This window comes from Pelophylax lessonae (genome assembly GCF_965119305.1).
Source record: "Pelophylax lessonae genome assembly, chromosome: 5".
In the NCBI taxonomy this organism is placed as follows: domain Eukaryota; kingdom Metazoa; phylum Chordata; class Amphibia; order Anura; family Ranidae; genus Pelophylax; species Pelophylax lessonae.
In genome coordinates, this window is record NC_138772.1 from 446,275,461 (window position 1) to 446,291,204 (window position 15,744).

At 45.5% G+C, this 15,744-nt stretch overlaps 1 protein-coding gene across 1 annotated transcript in view; it reads right to left on the bottom strand.

Moving 5' to 3' along the window:
• ORC5 (origin recognition complex subunit 5) overlaps positions 1-15,744 on the bottom strand; it is a 116,824-nt gene that overhangs the window by 66,241 nt on the left and 34,839 nt on the right. Inside the window, exon 5 of the mRNA XM_082259410.1 lies at positions 2,589-2,700. Coding sequence (XP_082115536.1) covers positions 2,589-2,700 — 112 coding nt within the window. The remainder of the gene's footprint in view (positions 1-2,588; positions 2,701-15,744) is intronic.

Genomic DNA, 15,744 nt, shown 5'->3' on the forward strand with positions numbered 1-15,744 from the left:
CCCACAGGGGGTGCGCATTGAGGTTGATTTTCACAGGAAGGGCAGACAGCATGGTGTCCTGTGGCTGGACAGGGCCAGACTTGCACTGGGTGTTGTATGCTAGTCTTAGCTGAATTCAAAGTAAAATTTAATTTCTCTATGCTGGCAGAACGTGTCAGATTTTGGCTGCATACCGCACTAAAAGGAAGCTGAAAGGTGCTTAGAACTGCTCAGTAGAGATGAGGAGCTACTTTCTGTATCTGGGACTGTTGGGACATATAGTTTCAAATTGTCTGCGCTGCGGTTCTGAGCTGCGGCCATACCCCCACAGCCCCCTTCCAAGAGCACATGGACTTTACCCTACTGTGAAAAAGGCTTTAACCCCACTGTACCAAACACTGCTCTGCCCATGAGCCAAGGGCTTTAACACTGCTGTACCCAACACTGCTCTGCCCTGTGCACCATCACCCCTTTGCTGTCCCATATTGCTGTGCTGAGAAGCACTCTTCATTGCTGTGTCTGTTTTTTACTGTGAACTAATTTGCCTACTGCCTGTACCTTGAGCCCCCCAATAAATGCCCGCACGTTGAATTCCTTGTGATTTGCCTGTGTGCTCTCTCTCTGCGCTCCTAGTTCGTCACAGTAGATAATACTCTGTTTGACCTTGTCTCCTATACAGATCTAAAGCAGAATTCCAGGCCTATAACTTTCATTTTATTACAGTATATTCCCTAATAGCTACAAAAAATATAAATATACTTTGTGAGCATCAAATGCCCTTAGACACCTAGATTCTTGTAAAAATAGCAGTGACCTCATCGATGTGTCGCACCTAGCCTGTGCAAAGAGCAGAGCCCTCCTGCATAAGGAGAAATAACAACAGTGACTAGTTTTAATATAGGAAAATGTTCACACTGGATTACTGTCAGATCTGAAAGAAATACACAACACACCAAGACTGAAATAAGAATAAACATACTTTTATTCAGACAATCTTTGCTTATCCTGGGGGTTCAGCTTTAAAGTGTAATTAAAGTCTGCAGATAGTCAGCTCCACTGCAGCAATGTGGCGCTGACATATTCTCCCTATCTTCTTCTAGGTGTTGGATTTTTGGCTGTCTTATTTGGCTGGCAGGGGGTGACGCAACTCCCTGCACATGAGCACAGGAGTTCTGTCATTCCAGCCCCAAGACATGCTGAGAATTTTAAAGAAGATTGTGAACATGCAGGCTAGCTTGTTTTATTGCATGCCTCTTCTGCAATAAAGAGCCTGCCTGCTCAAAATGCAACTTTACTTTAGTTTTAGGTTCCCGCATTTTTCTGTAACATGTGCTGCTAGGTGGGACTCCAGTTTCTTGTGCAGTACCATCTTATGTCAGTCAACAAGGACTGGGTACACCTGGTGAGTAAATTTACGAGTATACGAGTCAGTAAGTATATGAGTAATATGAGTTCACAGTCCCATAGCCAGCAAAACTAATTGGGCCCAGCTTAGGATACAGTCATGTTCAGCATTATCAGCACTAACCCTGTTTTCCTGCAATTCTTGATTTCATGTCAGCTGGGATGAGATGGGTTACATAGTAGTTGAGGTTGAAGAAAGAATAGTCCATCCAGTTCAACCTGTGTAGGCGCGCATGGCCGTAATCATCTCTCATACCCCTTAATGTTCTGATCCTTTAGATGCAAGTCCAAGAGTCTTTTGAAAGTAGCCATACTTCCCGCAAACTACCTCTTGTGGTAGAGAATTCCACACTTTTGTAGCCCTAACAGTAAAGAACCCCCTGCATTGCCTGAGGTCAAAACGCTTCTCCTCTAATTGCATTGTATGCCCTAGAGTCCTCATGCAATCCTTGCGACTGAATAGCTTTTTTTCTATGCTGAGATCACCATTGAGGTATTTATAAATTGCTATCATGTTCCCTCTCAGGCGTCTCTTCTCCAGGGAGAATAAATCAAGCGATTGCAGACGCTCTTCATAATTAAGGTCCTTCAATCCCCTAATTAGTTTAGTTGCCCTTCTCTGGACTCTCTCCGGCTCCAACACATCCCTTCTGAGGACTGATGACCAGAACTGGACAGAATACTCCATATGTGGTCTGACCAGAGTTTTATAAAGTGGTAGGATTATAGTTTTATCTCTGGAATACATCACTTTCTTTATGCATGCTAATATTCTGCCGGCTTTGGCAGCTGCCGCTTGACATTGCATGCTATTGCTTAGTCTATCCTCTACCAAGACTCCCAGATCTTTCTCCATTTTTGATTCCCCCAAAGGTTCCCCCCCGAAGTGTATTGTGCTTTTATGTTTTTAGTCCCCAAGTGCAAAACCTTACACTTCTCCACATTAAACCTCATTTGCCATGTCGTTGCCCACTCTTATTTTGTTCAGGTCATTCTGTAGGATTCCTGCTTCATGCTGTGCAGTTATTGCCCTGCCCAATTTTGTGTCATCTGCAAAGACTGATATAGAAATACTGATCCCGTCCTCAATGCTGTTTATGAACAAATTGAAAAGGGTTGGTCCCAGGACTAACAAAGGGTAGATATGTGTTGTGTCAAAAAGCAATAAAGCATGCATGTATAATGCAAATAAATGAGGAAAATACCTTTGCTGTAGTCAGTAAAGTAAATGGTTATAGGCTCAAAGCATCCAGTGTTTGGTCGGAAGGTTTCCCAAACTATTTCAGTCAGGAATATCACCGTCACATTACTCTGGGTCTACAAAAAAGGGAAAGAGGGCCAAATATTACCATTTTTGAGATATACATTATACACACAGGACATATACATGGAAATAGAAGAGCAGCACTTTGAGATAAACTCTCAAATTTTATAAAAATGACTAAAATATAAAAACTAGTATTAATCTCCCAGTAGGGCTGCTCAGGCCATCCACACACAGAGCAAATTTCTTTCCTGCAACCCGTGAAATTTGCTTGATTCTGGGAATCCCTCCTACCGGGCCATTATCTTCTTCCGCCGGGAGAAGCCAGGGATCATCACTAGCAGCCGCTTGCAATAATCGCAGGAAAATCCTGCAGGCTGGTTGTACCCAAGTTGATTGATCAACTTGTTACAATCAGCCTGCCCATTAACTGTTCAAATCTCGGCTGGTTCCTGCTGAACTGGCAGAAATTCGAACAGTGTATGGCCGGCCTTAAGCTTAACGGACAATTAGCAAACCTATTGTTTTTGGTAGGCCAAAAGATTGTACAACACAGTGCCCAACTGATCAGATAAATTGAATGGCTTGTTTAACCACTTGCCGACCGCCTGCCACAGATCTACTGCGGCAGGCTGGCTCGGCTGCACGAACCGCCGTACCTGTACGACGGTTCGCGGAAGCGCTCCTCGGAGCAGGCATGCACCCACCCCTACTAAGCAGCGGAGATGCTGATCCATGGGGCCACCGGGCACCCACAAATTGCTCCCTGCTGAGAGAGAACGATCCTCCTATTTAGGATCACAGGTCTCTGTTGATTCCACAAGCCCCTCCCCGCATACAGTTAGAAAACACTCCCCAAGGCTCACACTTAACCCTTTGATTGCCCCTGGGTTAACCCCTTTCCTGCCAATTATTACAGTAACAGTGCATATTTTTAGCCCCGATTACTGTAGTAATGGCATTGGTCCCCCCAAAAGTGTCAAAAATGTCAGTTAGGGGTTCGATCTGTCCGCCGCAATGTTGCAGTCCCGCTAAAAATCGCAGATCGTTATTACTAGTAAATTAAAATGAAAAATCTTTCCCCTAGTTTCTAGACGAACACCTTTTTTGCACAAACCAATCAAAATACACTTATTGTGATTTTTTTTTTTACCAAAAATATGTAGCAGAATACAAATTAGCCTTAAAGGATGAAAAAATTAGATTTAATTTTTTTTTTTTTTTTTGGGGGAATGGTTATATAGCAGAAAGTGAAAAATATTGTTTTTTTTATTAGAATTGTTGTGCTTTTTTTGTTAATAACGCAAAAAAAAAAAAAAAAAAAAAAAAAAAAAACGCACAGGTGATCAAATACCACCAAAAGAAAGCTCCATTTATGGGGAAAAAAGGGCATCAATTTTATATAGGTACAGCATCGCACGACCGCGCAATTGTCCGTGAAATAAACGCAGTGCCGAATGGCAAAAAATGGCCGGTCATTAAGGGGGAAAATCCTTCCGGTCCAGAAGTGGTTAAATAGACGCTCACACTACATAGTTGATAAATGGATATTTTACAGATTACAATTTGTTTGGCTTACTGCAGGCCTGTCATAGCAGTGCAGATGTCTCACCAAGAGCCAACAGACTGTGGGACAACAGCCTAAGGTTGTTTGCAATGTTCAAGACCTGCCATGATCTTTTTTCAAAAAGCAGAAAGGGAAACATTTGTATATAGTAAAGTACGACACATTTAGAAGATCTCTCTGTGCTTAAGACTTAACAGAGAAGTACGGGTTTCATTAAAAAACATTTTTACTCACCTGGGTGGATGCAGCATCGATCCAATGCGGCATCCATCCCCTGCTGCTTCGAAGACTAAGAACTGAGCGATCAAAGACCACTAATCGTGTAGTTCTCAGTCACCAGTGAGCTGGTGGCTGTCAGTCACTAGCTCACGGCTCTGCCCTTCCAGAGCTCACTGGAGTGCTTGGTTGCAGAGGAGGCAGGCTTTAGCCTGCTGCAGCCTTAAAACAGGTCACAGGAGTGCAGAACAAACTGCAAAATCGATTTGGCCATATTTCTCATTTAAAAAGCTTACAACACCCTCCATTTGGCCTAAACGAAGACACATTTGGTTTCTCAATTGTTTCAATAATGCTTGTAGCTACTGGATTGTTTGCAACCAGCATACTATATATTGCTTCCTTTGGACACTCCCTCCCCTTTAGAAAGGGCATCTGCACAATGTATTGGCAATGACGGCACAAATTAACAAATTTCACCAAATTTCACCATATATCGCAAAATGGCAATGGCTAAATATGACCAACTGGATGATTTTTTTTGCCACAAAGCCACAGTAACATTATCCTTCGTTGAATGGCTTAGAGAAAAAGCGCACAAAGCATGAGCAGGCCATAACATAACTGCAAAAAGATTTTGGAAAAAAAAAAAAAAAAATGTATATTCTTTGGTGGAACCATCAAAACATGCTGAAGAAACGAAACCACCAAGACCTTTTCTTCAAAATGCCTTCAGTTGTGCAGGTCTGACCAGGGAGTTAAAGAATACCCACCAAGGAATTTTATTTTTTTTCTACAAAATCTCTTTGCAGTTATGTTATGGCCTGCTCATATGTACAGTAAATGTTTGCTTTGTGCGTTTTTTTCTCTAAGCCACTCAACTGAGGATAATGTTACAGTGGGTTTGTGGCAAGAAAACATCCAGTTGGTCATATTTTGCCATATATATATATATATATATATATATAAATAGATATATATATATATATATATATATATATATATATATATATATATATATATATATTAACACACACACACACACACACACACACATACATACACAAAAAATTAATAGAACACTTTTTGATAAGAGTATAGCATCAAGTCAATTAAACTCCTGGGATATTGATCAGGTCAGTTAGGTAGCAGAGGGGGTTGTTAATCAGTTTTAGCTGCTTTGGTGTTAATGAAATTAACAGGGGCACTAGATGGGCAACAATCAGATGCCCTCCACAACAGAATGGTTTTACGGGTGGAGGCCACTGACTTGTTCCCTACTCTTTTCTGAATGTTTTTCACTTGTTTTGCATTTGGCTAGGGTCAGTCTCACTACTGGTACATCAATAAGGGCCATTGCCAAAAGGTTTGCTGCATCTCCTAGCATAGTATCAAGAGCATGGAGGTGATTCCAGGAGACAGGTAGTTACTCTAGAGAGTTGGACTGGGCCAAAGAAGGTCCTTAACCCATCAGCAGGACTGGTATTTGCTCCTTTGTGCAAGGAATAACAGGATGAGCACTGCCAGAGCCCTACAAAATGACCTCCAGCAGGCCACTGGTGTGAATGTCACTGACCAATCAGAAACAGACTTCATGAGGGTGGCCTTAGGGCCCAATGTCCTCTAGTGGGCCCTGTGCTCACTGCCTGGCACTGTGGAGCTCGATTGTCATTTGCCATTGAATACCAGAATTGGCAGGTCTGCCACTTGGTATCCTGTGCTTTTCACAGATGAGAGCAGGTTCACCCTGAGCACATGTGACAGACGCAAGAGGGTCTGGAGAAGCCATGGAGAACATTATTTTGCCTGTATCATCATTCAGCACGACCCGTTTGCTGGTGGGTCAGTGATGGTCTAGGGAGGCATTTCCATAGAGGGACACACAGACCTCTACAGGCTAGACAATGGCACCCTGACTGCCATTAGGTATTGGGATGAAATCCTTGGATCCATTGTCAAACCCTATGCTGGTGTAGTGGGTCCCTCCTGGTGCACGACAATGCCTGGCCTCATTGTGCAAGAGTATGCAGCCAGTTCCTGAAGGATGAAGGAATTGATACCATTAAATGCCCCCCAAGCTTGTCTGACCTAAATCCAATAGAACACCTCTGGGACATAATGTTTTGGTCCATCCGATGTTGCCAGCTTGCACCTCAGGAGATCAGTGATGCCCTGGTCCAGATCTGAGAGGAAATAACCTAGAACAGCATCTGTAGGTTGAGGATTTTCTTTTCCATCAAATGATGTGGCATCCTTTTGTTCCTAACACATTACCCAGTCCATATCAGTATAGATATCCAGCATGAGATTTTTCCCCATTCAGATCTGGTGTGTTTTCTCTGACAGGTCTGTCTCTGCACAGTGAGGATCAGCAGAGCCATCCCCGCTGAGCAAGCAGAGTCTGTCAAACGGACCTGCCCCGTGTGAAAGAGGCCTAACAGCTTCCGATACGGACATTTCCTGGATCTTACCATTTATAAAATAGTCATCAACAACACAATCTTGGGGACTCAGCTATACCGCAAGTCGACAGACAAACAATTTGCTTCATGAGCATACTGCACACCCCCCCAGCACTAGTCCATGGAATTCCATATGCCCAGATGCTGTGTGTAAAAAGAAGCAGCTACAACCCCAACACAGCTGAACTACAAATTGACAATATAATGGAATGATTTTCTGAACGGGGCTTTTCAGGAAAACTCCTCCACAAACAGACAATGAGTAATGAACGCTGGGGAGTCCCAATTGTGTTCCACATCCCAAAAAAATCGAACTTTTTTTTACAACTTGTTACTCAGGAGAGAGCCATACAGTAAAGGATGGTGTCAATTCCCGTTTGCAGATCGTTTCAAGCGATCAAAGCTTAACATTAGCCAACACACCTCCCCCCATCATGAGCTATCGGAAGGGAAGAAAGTTGAAAGATCTCCTCATGCACCTAGAGTTACCACCCATTACTAAAACATTCACCTGGCAAACCCGCCTGTTACCGTTGTCCAGATTGTACCACATGTTGCCATAAGCTTACTGGTCAATTATTTCTACACCTGCAATCGGGCAAATGCATGTATATCAAACACAGATTTCTAGTACGTCAGTATATGAAAGTTACTTGCTTCACTGTCCCTGCAGTCTGTATTCTGTAGGCAAGATTATCACATTTTTTAGGGATCGGCTTAACAACTACAGATCTGCTATCTGGTCGGCAATTGCTTCTCAGACTTTTAACCAACCGGTGACACACCAATTGTTGGAACAAAACCATTCTATACCAACTTTAAAGTGCATGCTGACTGACCATCCTCCACCCTTACCTTGAAGGGGGGCACTATTGCCTACTGTTACAAAGGAAAAGGATCTATGAATTACAAACTTTGGCCTTAATGAACAGCTAAGCCTTCAATTGCTTTCTAGGATATTTTGGAACTTCTGAATGACTACCTATTGGTGCTTTTGGCACCCTGATTCTTGGAGATTTGATAGGCAGAACAGTTAGCAGTATACAAACTCCCTGTCTAGATGTACATCCAGGTGAAGGCCTTCTTTACACACGTGTTCTGATCTCTGGCAAGGCCTTTGACAACGTCCTATTTGCGACGAAACGCGTCAGAAACGCCCGCACGTCGATACGCTTACTCTGGCTACCTGAATATTCCATGCGCTGTTGGTGGACATGCGAGTTGCTATTTTTACTTTGCCTTTGTATATACACAGGTCCCTCTCAGGTATCAGGAATAGGAGACGGAAATCACCACGTGCACCAAACAAAGATGTCCTCTTACCAGAACCAATTGACCACCGGTTAGGGTAGGTCAAAATAGGCATATGTTCAAATGATTCCCTGAAACAGGCAAAGCAAACAAATCAATGCAGGTAGCGATTCCAAGATTCCACTCGGGTGTAAAGCCTTACATGACCCATATACCTCCAAAGATAGAGAACAAAATCCAATAGCATAGTAAACTTCTTTATTACAGGTCCCTCTCAAAAAATTAGCATATTGTGATAAAGTTCATTATTTTCTGTAATGTACTGATAAACATTAGACTTTCATATATTTTAGATTCATTACACACAACTGAAGTAGTGCAAGCCTTTTATTGTTTTAATATTGATGATTTTGGTATACAGCTCATGAAAACCCAAAATTCCTATCTCAAAAAATTAGCATATTTCATCCGACCAATAAAAGAAAAGTGTTTTTAATACAAAAAAAGTCAACCTTCAAATAATTATGTTCAGTTATGCACTCAATACTTGGTCGGGAATCCTTTTGCAGAAATGACTGCTTCAATGCGGCGTGGCATGGAGTCAATCAGCCTGTGGCACTGCTGAGGTGTTATGGAGGCCCAGGATGCTTCGATAGCGGCCTTGAGCTCATCCAGAGTGTTGGGTCTTGCGTCTCTCAACTTTCTCTTCACAACATCCCACAGATTCTCTATGGGGTTCAGGTCAGGAGAGTTGGCAGGCCAATTGAGCACAGTAATACCATGGTCAGTAAACCATTTACCAGTGGTTTTGGCACTGTGAGCAGGTGCCAGGTCATGCTGAAAAATGAAATCTTCATCTCCATAAAGCTTTTCAGCAGATGGAAGCATGAAGTGCTCCAAAATCTCCTGATAGCTAGCTGCATTGACCCTGCCCTTGATAAAACACAGTGGACCAACACCAGCAGCTGACATGGCAACCCAGACCATCACTGACTGTGGGTACTTGACACTGGACTTCAGGCATTTTGGCATTTCCCTCTCCCCAGTTTTCCTCAGGGTCCGGCCACCTCTTCTCATTGTGCAGCGTTTTCTTCCACACTTTTTCCTTCCCACAGACTTCCCACTGAGGTGCCTTGATACAGCACTCTGGGAACAGCCTATTCGTTCAGAAATTTCTTTCTGTGTCTTAACCTCTTGCTTGAGGGTGTCAATGATGGCCTTCTGGACAGCAGTCAGGTCGGCAGTCTTACCCATGATTGCGGTTTTGAGTAATGAACCAGGCTGGGAGTTTTTAAAAGCCTCAGGAATCTTTTGCAGGTGTTTAGAGTTAATTCGTTGATTCAGATGATTCGGTTAATAGCTCGTTTAGAGAACCTTTTCATGATATGCTAATTTTTTGAGATAGGAATTTTGGGTTTTCATGAGCTGTATGCCAAAATCATCAATATTAAAACAATAAAAGGCTTGCACTACTTCAGTTGTGTGTAATGAATCTAAAATATATGAAAGTCTAATGTTTATCAGTACATTACAGAAAATAATGAACTTTATCACAATATGCTAATTTTTTGAGAGGGACCTGTAATAAAGAAGTTTACTATGCCATTGGAGTTTGTTCTCCATCTTTGGAGGTATATGGGTCATGTAAGGCTTTACACCCGAGTGGAATCTTGGAATCGCTACCTGCATTGATTTGTTTGCTTTCCGGGGATTTGCCTGTTCCAGGGAATCATTTGAACATATGCCTATTTTGACCTACCCTAACCGGTGGTCAATTGGTTTTGGTAAGAGGACATCTTTATTGTTTGGTGCATGTGGCGATTTCCTTCTCCTATTCCTGATACCATCTCCTGGTGCTGGACTTCTTGAGATCTGACCTTTTGGATTATATCTGCATTTTTGTTGGACTATACATTAAGCAGTGTGGTTTACCTTTATGCTTGATATTGGTGCTGTACCACTATCACTTATTCTGGCAAATTCTTTGATTGGATGTGCTAATTGTATCGTTTGCAGGTTTTGCCACTTATACAGTGGGTATATAACCACCATCTTTTAACCACCACCTTTTAAAATAGTCACATTTTGTGGTTTTGTAGCCTGAAATGAAGACACAGATTTTGGTTTTATTCAGCTGCATTTAGGAGTGCAACTTGTAACATCCAAGTAAAAGATGACACCAACATGTCAGAAAAAATAAAATCAAAAACAGATTAACTGAGTTAGTAAAAGAAACCCCCCCCCCCCCCCCCGTCAGTGTTTTGTTGGACCACATTTTGCTTTAATTACAGCCTTTAGTCTGTTGGGATATATGTCTCTACTAACCACTTTTCTGTGCAGAACTGCTAAAGTTCAGTTACATTTGATGGGGATGATGTGGGCTGCAGTCTTCAAGTCAGTCCACTGATTTTTAATGGGGTTTAAGTGTGGGTTCTGACTAGGCCATGCAAGGACATTCACCTTTTTCTCCTCCCGACCACCTTAAAATGCACCTTGACGATTGAGGCCACATGGAAAAAACTGGATTACTGTAAAAACTGGATTTTTGTAAGAATTTACCATAAAATCCTTTTCTCTGAAGTTCGACAGATGCAGCTCCATCTTCATTACTAGTAGGGTTATGCTTCTCCCATCAGGAATAGGCACTAGGCAGGCAAAAAGCTTAACCACACCTATGGGGGCTGTTCCTGCAGGCATAACCCCTCACACTCTGCTATCCTTAATCAGTTTAGTTGCAAGCAGTGTTTAGTAGACAAAAAACCCCATACACTTAATCCTCCAGGGACCATACTCCCGAAGCAGAGAACCTGCCGAGGACTCCTCCCCACACGGACAAGCTGGCATCCGTGGTGACAATTGTCCAGTAGATGGGGAGGAAGGATTCCAGCGCAAGACTCCCCAGGCTCCCGGCCCAGTCGGATCCGCAAGTCCAGAGAGTTTGTATTCCAGTCGCCTTCGAGAAGGATTGCCTCCTGGGGGATCCCAAAGAGGGATTGAGCGAAAGGGACCGTCTTGAAAAAAACACCACCATCAGTCCCAGAACTCGCATGCAGGTCCAAAGGGAAGACCATGTGTGGGACAGCAACAGTCGACCGCAGTCTTAAGTGACCAGAGTTTTGACCCCAGAGGGAGAAACACCCTGACCAAGGACGAGTCCAAAGTCAGGCTCAGAAAGACAAGTCTCATGGAAGGGACCAGGGATGATTTCTGAAGGTTCAGAACCCACCTAAACTCCAGAGTTCTCATGGTGACAACCAACTTCGTTGTCAGCACCGTAGGGGACTCTAAACGGAGAACCAGAGTGGCCAGGAAACCAGGGCTGATATGCCCCGCTGCCGCAACAGCGCCAGGACCGGAGCCAATACCTTCGTGAAGACCATAGCAGAACAAGCGAGACCAAAGCGTAACGCCACAAACCAAGAGATCCTTGCCCACGGCAAAAAACGCACAACCCGTAGCTGTCCAGAACATAACGGAATGTGAAGGTAGGCAGCTTGATGTCTATAGAGGCCATTAAGACCCCTGATGTAGAGAAGCCACCACCGTATGGACCAAACCCAACTTGAATTTGTGATCTGCACGGAACCATCAAAAGGACCAGTGGGTCCAGCTTGTTGAACCAGAGCCTGAACTGCCCCCCAGTGCGCCTGTAAGCGATCCGGAGATAGCTGTACATTGGAAGGGAAAAACCTTACCGGAAATAAACGGATTGAAACTCGATCTTGCAACTGGACCGCACGACCTCCTGAACACAGTAGCCTGGGATCCGGGCCAGCTGCAGGTCCTCGACTGGCAAGAACTTTCCCCAACCCCACAGATGGGAGAGGAAGCACCTTCAGGCCTAGGAGGCCTTGTCCGCAGGTCTGGAAAAAAACAAACAACACAAACAATCTCATGTATGCCAGACCAGGGTCATCTGGAACCACGCGGAAGTCTGGAAGGACTTTGCCACCTCGACTGACCCCGAGGGAAGAAGAAACTGTTTGTGAGCTGAAAGGGAGGAACCCCGACTGCGACGAAGGCCCTCACTTTTGACAGCCTGTGGAAGAAACAACTCTGCCTTCCAGCGAGACTCTTACATGTCATCCAGGGCAGCGCCAAACAGGCGATCCCATTGAAAAGGGAGATCCATTAAGACCTTCTTAGAAGATTGATCCGCAGACCAACACTCCAGTCAACCACCGCAGAAAATGACAAGGTGACTATACAAAAGAGCCTCGACCAACGTGGCATTGCAAACAAAATGCAGCCCCTGCCCCAGCTGCTCCAACAGCTCCCCCAGGGCAAGAGGGACAAGCCCCACACCAAGTCACAGCGTTGGGACTCCGCCCATCAGGCAGAGTCTGCGTGGAAAGGGCAAAACAAACACTGTTCCCAGTGCAGCTACACCAGAGAGCATAGAGCGCAGGCCACAGCCCGCGCCATCCTAGCCCCCCCCCCCCAAGTCCTTAAAGGACGGGGATTCCTCCACCGGAACAATGGTAGCCCCATTCAGCTAGAGACCGTACGTCCACCAAAGGGGGAACAGTCCTCTGTACCAGAGACTGCCCCAAAAGGGCAACGTCTAACGGCCGCTTAGACACCCCAGGGGGAACGTCTCAGACTGTCCCCTCCTAAATGAGCAGCCACTAAAAAGAGCAGCTCCAGATGACATGCGAGTGCCAGATACCACCTGCGCCCTAGACGCAGCCACCGCTGCGATCCCCAAATTGCAGGGTGCCATGCACAAAAAACAGCCAGTGTGCCCACCAGCACCTGTTGCGGCAGGGGAGGTGGAAATGTCATCCTCATCATCCAAGGAGACAGGGCGCGAGGTTACAGACCCAGCAGGGAGGCTCATGTCAGGCACACGTCTGCGGCGGCTGAGCCAGACTCCGATCCTGAGACATCAGATGAGGCAGGGGTAGGTGGAGAAACGTTTTAGCCTACCTACCACCACCCCCCGGGCCCAAATGCGTCCTGAACTGCCGAAAGGCATCGACGGACAGTGGAGATCCGCCTGCAGGGCCTGCAGGGTCCATACTTAACATGAGGAACCCGCCAGCAAATTGTCAAAAAATCGGATTTTTGTAAGATCTTACCGTAAAATCCTTTTCTCTTAAGCTCATTGACAGACGTAGTCTTCTTGATTCTCAAGAGCTGGGTTATGTTGTCTCCGCAGGAGTAGGACTAGGCAGAAAGACAAAACGTTCTGGCTCCACCTTAGGGGCAGTCCCTGAGGGTATATCCTCCCTCTCTCTGCTACAGGGAATCAGTTCTGTTCTAAAGCAGTAACAGAGAATTTAACCCAACCCAACTCAATGATAGAGGGGCGGGTACTACGTCTGTCAATGAGCTTAAGAGAAAAGGATTTTACGGTAAGATCTTACAAAAATCCGATTTTCTCTATCACTCATTGACAGACGTAGTCTTCTTGATTCTCAAGAGCTGGGACATCCAGAAGCAGTGCCACAAATGAGGGGTGGGATTGACAAAAATCAAAATCCAATCTAGAAGGCCCAACCGGTGCCAAACTAGAAGTTTTAAAGGCTCATTATAAACAAAGAATGAGACTCAAAAGAAAAATTTCCAACGGAAAAAAACCCTCGAGGCAGACCACTGGTCTCCTCAAATGGCGGCCTGCAAAACCTTGCGGCCAAACGAGGCATCAGACGATGCCATTACATCAACTTTATAATGTTTTGTAAAGGTATGCACCGACGACCAGGTAGCCGCCTTGCACACCTGGACCACTGACGCCTGATGGCGAAAGGCCCATGACGCACTAAGCGCCCGAGTGGAGTGCGCCTTAACAGGGAACGGGGGCTCCCGACCCTTAATAGAATAAGCCTGTACCACCGTCTGTCTGATCCATTTGGAAATGGTCGCGGCAGATGCAGGCAACCCCTTTTTGGGTCCATCCGGGATCACAAAAAGTGAATCCGTCTTGCGAAACGAGTCTGTCGTTTTTAAGTATACCCTGATCGCCCGGACCACATCCAAGGAGTGTAAAGCAAACTCCCGAGGATGACTAGGCTTAGGATACAGGGAAGGAAATACAATTTCTTCATTCAGATGAAATTCTGAAACCACTTTTGGTAGGAAGGATGGATTCGGACGAAGAACCACCTTATCTCTATGAACCACCAGATATGGGGAACGACAAGATAATGCGGCCAGTTCTGACAGAAAAAAACTGATTCCCTGTAGCAGAGAGAGGGAGGATATACCCTCAGGGACTGCCCCTAAGGTGGAGCCAGAACGTTTTGTCTTTCTGCCTAGTCCTACTCCTGCGGAGACAACATAACCCAGCTCTTGAGAATCAAGAAGACTACGTCTGTCAATGAGCGATAGAGAAATTACTTTTTTTTTTTAAATAAAAAACGGGCCCACAGCGCTACAGTGCCCCCCAGAGGTCAGGCACGCGTTAAGGGACCCCCACAGAGAGGGAGAGACTACCCTCAAGACTCCCTGTCCTTCAGGCACTCCCACCGGCCTTCACAGCAAAAATCAACAGCAAAATGGCCGAAAACAGGTGTACCAAGATGGCCGCCTCCATAGAACCAGACAGAGGCTACAACAAAATGGCGGCCCCGTACGGGAATCGGGACCCACAAGAGGACCCCCCAAAGGCCCATCCACTTCAGAAAAACCCCAAGCCCCCCCCCCGCCGATCGTTGAGCACTGGATGGCGCACTCCCCCGGCCCTCGATGCGGCCTGCACACTTGGCCCCAGGCTCAGGTAGGCCCAAACAGTCCCCCACGTGGGGAGGGAGGTAGGGGGGTGGTCGGTCACAACAGGGCAGAGGGAAACCCAGGAGTGTGAGGGTCCGACTGTCCCAGGGAGAGGGCCCGCGTCCATCCCAAAATCAGCCGGGAGGGGGGGGGGTGGGTGCGGGACATTTACTCACCATACCGGGAAACACAGGCGGGCGCCATCTCTTGACAGGACCCCACATCACCAGAGTAGGGGGGCTGTCAGCCAAATAGGAACGCTGCGACATTGGTCTCAACCCTGTTGTGTGAGTCCTGGCGAGACGTTTAACTATGTCGCGGCCGACCCAGCCCGGAGCTGAAGTCTGCACACTCTCAATGGCCAGACTGGGGTGACCACTGGATATGGGGGTCCAGTCTGTCGCCCAGCCCGGCATAATTGCTTGAAGATCTCACAGGAAAAAAAGTTCCGGAGAAAAAAGGCTAGCTAAAAAAAAAATCTATGTAAAAAATAAATACTTTAGCAAGGAAATAGGTCCTTACTCCTTGCTAGGCAGAAAAAAACTGACATCCTATGCAGGAAGAGAGAGGGTGTACCCTCCGGGACTACCCATAGGCGTAGCCAGAACTTTTTTCTGCCCAGTGTCCTACTCATGTAGGAGGCAGTATTACCCTACTGATATGCATCAGAGACTGCATCCGTCAATGAACGTTCGAGAAAATCAATTCCCCCACCCGAAATAAGAAATTTGATCTCGGAGTCTGATATTTACCAGATTCAACCTCTAATATTATATACAGTATATCTCTTCTGTCTATTCTCAGAGTGGCACAAAATAAAAAAATGTAAATACCGCGCTAACTTAAAACAGCTGCTAGCACAATCAACTGACAAAAAAGTGGTGTAG